This window comes from Cololabis saira, chromosome 8 (assembly GCF_033807715.1).
Source record: "Cololabis saira isolate AMF1-May2022 chromosome 8, fColSai1.1, whole genome shotgun sequence".
Taxonomy (NCBI): domain Eukaryota; kingdom Metazoa; phylum Chordata; class Actinopteri; order Beloniformes; family Belonidae; genus Cololabis; species Cololabis saira.
Window position 1 is genome coordinate 406,704 of NC_084594.1, and position 7,240 is coordinate 413,943.

Consider the following 7,240-nt stretch of genomic DNA (forward strand, 5'->3'; position numbering starts at 1 on the left):
TTGAGACCTTGTCAGAAACCAAAATCTGGGTTTTTCTCACAGCCAAACCGGAAGGTTCTTAAGTGGAGGTTCTTGTTTCCGTGGCAACCAGAAGTCAGCTGCTGATTCATTCTTTCACCCAGAACTGAAATTTTCTAGTTCTATAATTGTTCCTTGAAAATATCCAAGTCAATGCTTAATTTTGTTTTTCTCCATTTTCCTTCTGCAGTTCTTTTTTCTTCTTTTTTGATCGTCTCATTTCTCCATGGTGGTATAGTTCTAGCTTTTAATGCATTATTTTTAAATGGAGCTGCAGCATCAATGGCTGACTTCAGTTTGCTGTTAAAATGATCACCAATAAAATCACACCATGCAGGTAAAAACTGCCCAGGGGTGTGATGTAAAATGTTGAGAAAGTTTGCAGCCACTTCAGAAGTTATAAGCCGTTTCCTCAGAGTTCTCACTGGGGCTTCCCGTTGGATAAAACTGGTGATATTAAAAACTACACAATAGTGGTCTGACACAGCCAGGTGAACAACAGAGAACCCACCAGTCGATAGGCCAGAGGTTTGATCACATCTAAGGTGTGTCCACTGTTGTGGGTAGGCTGTGCCACGTGTTGTTTAAAATCCATACTGTTAAGAAGATTTAAAAACTCATTTGCATGATAATTCCTGTTGTCATCGATGTGCAGGTTAAAGTCACCAGTTAATAAAATGGTATTCGGAATATATTGATGTTAAAAATTCTGAAAACTCTTGAATAAAACAGGAAGGAGGCTTGGGTGACCTGTAGACTGATACATAAAACAGGTGGATTGATACTGTGGTGGCAAAAATTGTTGTTCATTCAATAAAGTGTTCAAAAAGAATATCCTGACACATCAGCTGTCTTTCTTGAGTTTTAATGAAAAGAGAAACATTCATGAATGGAGTCACACAGTACAAGAGATCAGACGAACAGTCAGTCCTGAGTGAGCTGAAGATGTTTAGAGACACGATATCTTATAGTGGGCAGGCTGGGAACAACTAGACAAAATATCGCCCATGGCAACCGTGCTAGACTCTCTGTCAAAGGAGCATGACCTCGCCAAGGAATGTTCACTTGAAAACAGGATTTGTGTAAACATTGTTATACCAAAATTTCCCATTACAATACAAACAAAATGATGCTCAAATGAAGAATAATTGTTTAAAGAAATTGTCTTAGTTACAATTGAGCTATTAACACATGTGAAGTCAGTTATCAGTTGTTATTGTTGTTATCTGGATAGTTGAAGATAATCAACATACTCCTGATCAAGATGTTTCCATTTATTTTATTTAATCCAGAACCTTTATAAATCACTGCAAAAACAATCAGCTCCAAATACCAAATATATATGTATAATATATAACTCCCTGCTGTCCAAAGTCAAAGTGAATTTCACTTCACAAAAAAGGTAAATTATATTATTACGGCAGTTTTAAAAGAGCATACATCTTTTATGTTTAAAAAATAAAAATATTCAATATTTTTATTTTATTTCCCTCAATCACCAAGTTTTACCGGCAGCATTTAAGACTCTTCTCGTAGCAGTACCACATCTGACCAGGTGGGGGCGATCTAGATCTACTGGTGAGTGGGGATCAATCAGCCGATCAGCCGATCATCTCAGGACACTTCCAGCCAATCAGCCGCCGGGAGGCGGACCCGACTGCAACCCAACCTTTGTCCCAGGGTAGCTCTGATAGTTACGTGTTTCCATGGCAACCAGCCGGGTCAGCTAAGCTAAAACAGGTCTGGGATTGACACAAGGTGGGCGTGTCCCAACCGTCCTCAAAGACCTGTTCTTTCTCTCACTTCTCTAATGTGGCAAAAACAAGGAAACAAAGAAACGAGGAAACAAGGGAACGAGGAAACAGGCTTTTCAAGCTCTCGTCTGGACCGACCTCTCTTGTAACACGACCTCGTCTCGTGATCGCTGCCCCCATGAGGTCAGACGTGGTATTTCTACATAGAGTGGCTTTGATTGTTTATCACACATCAGTCATCAATATTTACAGGATTGTCTGAGACAACGGTCCGGTCACCATTCACATGATCAATCATCATTATCAATCATCATGAGTTACTGTTAGATCATCATCCAGAAACATCTTTCCTGGATTCACGTTCACAGATCAGCCAACATTTTAATCTGGAACTGAAACGCTGAGACTCGCTGGAGCTGAACGAGTCCCGGTCAGAGTCCACAAGTCCACAAGTCAGACAAGAACGTCAAATGCAAACGAGGCGGACAATGATACGACCTTCCAGGGGATGTTGACTCGTCTCGGGGTTCAGGGCCTGGTCCCACCTCCTAATCTTCCCAACTCGGTGTCTTCACGGAAACATTGACTGGCAGGATCCCCAGTGGGAATGAGCTCCGGGTGTACACGTAAGGAAACATCTTGCCCGTGAAGGTGTGAGTGAAGGTGTGCATGACTGTGTTTGTGACAATATCCACGAACGACAGCACCCCCTTGTCGAAGTTCAGATGAACTTTGATCCACAGGGGCTTCCTCACCTGCAGGTCTTGCTCCGAGCCCGATCCAGCCAACGCCTTGTATCTACCGTCCTTGAGTGAAATCCTCCACCGCTGTGGCGCCGCTTTGTCGCCACCATCGGCTTGCAGAATTCCCGCCTCCCAGTCAGCGTTGCTTCCAACATCCACTAGCCAAGTGCAGGTCCCTGACTTCACCCCCTCGGAGCCCCGGACGGTGCGGGGGAACCGGGTCCTCTCCGGGTTGCTCGGCAGATCTCCCGACCCCCCGGATGTGACGCTCAGCAGGTCATCAGACACGACGAGCTCTGGGTCGGCGGTGTTTGGATCCAGGATCACGGAACTGTAGCCCACCCTGTCCTTCATCTTATTCCAGATGTGGAAGGTCAGGTTTCCCAGATGTTTGACCACATCTATCAAAGCCCCTGGAACCGGCTCCGGGTCTTTCAGAACCGGGCCCTGCTTGACCCTCTCGGTCGCCACCTTGTGGTTGAGCAGCAGCGAGACGTCTCCGGCTCTCAGCTCCGTCTCCGTCGCTCTGATCGTGTCTGAAAGAGCGTCCATGTCCCGGGTCAGAGCCTCCACCTTCTCCTTCACCAGCCGACTCTTCTGCTCCGTCTCCTCCCTCAGCGTCTCCACCCTCGCCTTCTCTTCCTGATCCAGGAACTGGTGAAGCTTCTGAAACTGCTGCCGGATCTTGTTCTCGGTGTCCCGGGCCTGGACCGGGAGGTATTCTGCCGTGGAGATGCAGTCCCCCGTCACCTTCTGGAAGAGCGTCAGCTTCTCCCGGAGGGGTGTCAGGTCTCTCTGCAGCTTCTGCCGGAGATCCTGGGCCGCCTCGTCGATGGGTCTGAACCGGTGGCTGCTGTGAGTCCTGGAGTCCCGGCAGACCAAGCAGACCAACTCCTGGTGGTCCAGACAGAAGATCTTGAGTTTCTCACCGTGCAGGCTGCACATGTGCTCGGGCCCTGCTGCCTCCCGCCGCTCCTCGTCCTGCAGAAAGGCCTCGCACAGGTTCTTCAGCGCCAGGTTGCGAGGAGGGTCGGTCTTCGATGACTTCCTCTGGCAGCACGGACACGGTCGTGTTTCCTTCTCCGTCCACCACGACTGGATGCAGGCCCGGCAGAAGCTGTGGCTGCACGACAGGACGACCGGGTCTTTGAAAATGTCCTGACAAACGGGACACGAGAGGTCGTTCTCTGAGCTGGAGGCCATGTTCTCTCCGGGAGACGCTGACGGTTCAGACTGTCAGTTACTTTCACTTCTGAGCTGCGGCTTCTTCAGACGAGGCTGAGGGGGCTGAAGCAGGGTGAGTGTGAGGAAACCAAAACCAGAGGCCCCAGCGGTGGCAGAAATCCTAACGGTCGCAGCGTTCTTACTTCTGCTACGTTGTTCGGCAGCGAGAGGATTTATGATGTCTGAGGTCGTCGTCGTCAGTCAGGAATGCGGAAAGACTGGTTTCCTGGTGGAGTAAGAGTGGGCGGAGCTTCATGCAAACTCCTGTGTGTGTGTGACTCACTTTACCAGACTTATTTCCTGCATGTTCTCACAAGTGTTGACGGTGAAGCAGACTCTGGCTGGAATCAGCGTTTTCACGTCACTGATTTACAGCTGCTGCGTTCAAAGGTTGCAGAACATTGATCCACTCTACTGTTGGTCACGTGAATAAAACTGGACCTCAAAGTCTGAAACGGAAAACAAAGAAGAAAAAAACCACACCGTGCACTAGGGTCCAAATCCAGACCTTACAGTTCCTGCACTCTTCCGACTATCCCCATGAGTCAGCCGCCCACGCCTCTATCCCTCTATCCCAGGGTTGGCCGTGGGCAAACCGTGAGTTACGGCTCACGAGACGCATGCAGCTCTTTTCCTGGAGTCATGCAGCTCTTTTCCTGGAGTCATGTGACTCTTTTCCTGGTGTCATGCAGCTCTTTTCCTGGTGTCATGCAGCTCTTTTCCTGGTGTCATGTGACTCTTTTCCTGGAGTCATGTGACTCTTTTCCTGGTGTCATGTGACTCTTTTCCTGGTGTCATGCAGCTCTTTTCCTGGTGTCATGTGACTCTTTTCCTGGTGTCATGTGATCTTTTTCCTGGTGTCATGCGGCTCTTTTGCTTGTGTCATGTGACTCTTTTCCTGGTGTCATGTGACTCTTTTCCTGGAGTCATGTGACTCTTTTCCTGGTGTCATGTGGCTCTTTTCCTGGTGTTATGTGACTCTTTTCCTGGTGTCATGTGACTCTTTTCCTGGAGTCATGTGACTCTTTTCCTGGTGTCATGTGGCTCTTTTCGTGATGTCATACTGCTCTTTTCCTGGTGTCATGTGGCTCTTTTCCTGGTGTCATGTGACTCTTTTCCTGGTGTCATGTGACTCTTTTCCTGGAGTCATGTGACTCTTTTCCTGGTGTCATGCATCTCTTTTCCTGGTGTCATGTGGCTCTTTTCCTGGAGTCATGTGACTCTTTTCCTAGTGTCATGTGGCTCTTTTCCTGGTGTCATGTGACTCTTTTCCTGGAGTCATGTGGCTCTTTTCCTGGTGTCATGCAGCTCTTTTCCTGGTGTCATGTGGCTCTTTTCCTGGAGTCATGTGGCTCTTTTCCTGGTGTCATGTGACTCTTTTCCTGGTGTCATACAGCTCTTTTCCTGGAGTCATGCATCTCTTTTCCTGGTGTCATGCGGCTCTTTTCCTGGTGTCATGTGACTCTTTTCCTGGTGTCATGCTGCTCTTTTCCTGGTGTCATGTGACTCTTTTCCTGGTGTCATGTGACTCTTTTCCTGGTGTCATGTGACTCTTTTCCTGGTGTCATGTGACTCTTTTCCTGGTGTCATGCTGCTCTTTTCCTGGTGTCATGTGACTCTTTTCCTGGTGTCATGTGACTCTTTTCCTGGTGTCATGTGACTCTTTTCCTGGTGTCATGTGACTCTTTTCCTGGTGTCATGCAGCTCTTTTCCTGGTGTCATGCAGCTCTTTTCCTGATGTCATGCAGCTCTTTTCCTGGTGTCATGCAGCTCTTTTCCTGGAGTCATGTGACTCTTTTCCTGGAGTCATGTGACTCTTTTCCTGGTGTCATGCAGCTCTTTTCCTGGTGTCATGCAGCTCTTTTCCTGGAGTCATGTGGCTCTTTTCCTGGTGTCATGTGACTCTTTTCCTGGTGTCATGTGACTCTTTTCCTGGTGTCATGTGACTCTTTTCCTGGTGTCATACGACTCTTTTCCTGGTGTCATGCTGCTCTTTTCCTGGTGTCATGCTGCTCTTTTCCTGGTGTCATGTGACTCTTTTCCTGGTGTCATGCAGCTCTTTTCCTGGTGTCATGTGACTCTTTTCCTGGTGTCATACGACTCTTTTCCTGGTGTCATGTGGCTCTTTTCCTGGTGTCATGCTGCTCTTTTCCTGGTGTCATGCTGCTCTTTTCCTGGTGTCATGTGACTCTTTTCCTGGTGTCATACGGCTCTTTTCCTGGTGTCATGCTGCTCTTTTCCTGGAGTCATGTGACTCTTTTCCTGGAGTCATGTGACTCTTTTCCTGGTGTCATGCAGCTCTTTTCCTGGTGTCATACGACTCTTTTCCTGGTGTCATACGACTCTTTTCCTGGTGTCATGCTGCTCTTTTCCTGGTGTCATGTGACTCTTTTCCTGGTGTCATACGGCTCTTTTCCTGGTGTCATGCTGCTCTTTTCCTGGAGTCATGTGACTCTTTTCCTGGAGTCATGTGACTCTTTTCCTGGAGTCATGTGACTCTTTTCCTGCTGTCATGCTGCTCTTTTCCTGGAGTCATGTGACTCTTTTCCTGGAGTCATGCGACTCTTTTCCTGGTGTCATGCAGCTCTTTTCCTGGTGTCATACGACTCTTTTCCTGGTGTCATACGACTCTTTTCCTGGTGTCATGCTGCTCTTTTCCTGGTGTCATGTGACTCTTTTCCTGGTGTCATACGGCTCTTTTCCTGGTGTCATGCTGCTCTTTTCCTGGAGTCATGTGACTCTTTTCCTGGAGTCATGTGACTCTTTTCCTGGTGTCAAGCAGCTCTTTTCCTGGTGTCATACGACTCTTTTCCTGGTGTCATGTGACTCTTTTCCTGGTGTCATGTGACTCTTTTCCTGGTGTCATACGACTCTTTTCCTGGTGTCATGCTGCTCTTTTCCTGGTGTCATGTGACTCTTTTCCTGGTGTCATGTGACTCTTTTCCTGGTGTCATGTGACTCTTTTCCTGGTGTCATGTGACTCTTTTCCTCGTGTCATGCAGCTCTTTTCCTGGTGTCATGCAGCTCTTTTCCTGGTGTCATGCTGCTCTTTTCCTGGTGTCATGCAGCTCTTTTCCTGGTGTCATGCTGCTCTTTTCCTGGTGTCATGTGGCTCTTTTCCTGGTGTCATGTGACTCTTTTCCCGGCGTCATGCAGCTCTTTTCCTGGTGTCATGTGACTCTTTTCCCGCTGTCATGTGATCTTTTTCCTGGTGTCATGCGGCTCTTTTACTGGTGTCATACAGCTCTTTTCCTGGTGTCATGTGACTCTTTTCCTGGTGTCATGTGACTCTTTTCCTGGTGTCATCCGGCTCTTTTCCTGGTGTCATGCTGCTCTTTTCCTGGTGTCATGTGACTCTTTTCCTGGTGTCATGTGACTCTTTTCCTGGTGTCATGTGACTCTTTTCCTGGTGTCATGTGACTCTTTTCCTGGTGTCATGCAGCTCTTTTCCTGGTGTCATGCAGCTCTTTTCCTGGTGTCATGCTGCTCTTTTCCTGGTGT

General features: G+C 48.0%; 1 protein-coding gene across 1 annotated transcript; it reads right to left on the reverse strand.

Annotated features, from left to right (window-relative positions):
* Positions 1 to 875: 875 nt before the first annotated feature.
* LOC133448214 (E3 ubiquitin-protein ligase TRIM35-like) lies at positions 876 to 3,931 on the reverse strand. Its single transcript, XM_061726544.1, has one exon. The coding sequence runs from the start codon at positions 3,716 to 3,718 to the stop codon at positions 2,321 to 2,323; it is 1,398 nt and encodes a 465-aa protein (XP_061582528.1). The 5' UTR covers positions 3,719 to 3,931; the 3' UTR covers positions 876 to 2,320.
* Between the last annotated feature and the right edge of the window lie 3,309 nt (positions 3,932 to 7,240).

Bases quoted from the DNA above. Each gene is read 5' to 3' on its own strand.
- LOC133448214 (XM_061726544.1), bottom strand. From the start codon at position 3,718: ATGGCCTCCAGCTCAGAGAACGACCTCTCGTGTCCCGTTTGTCAGGAC.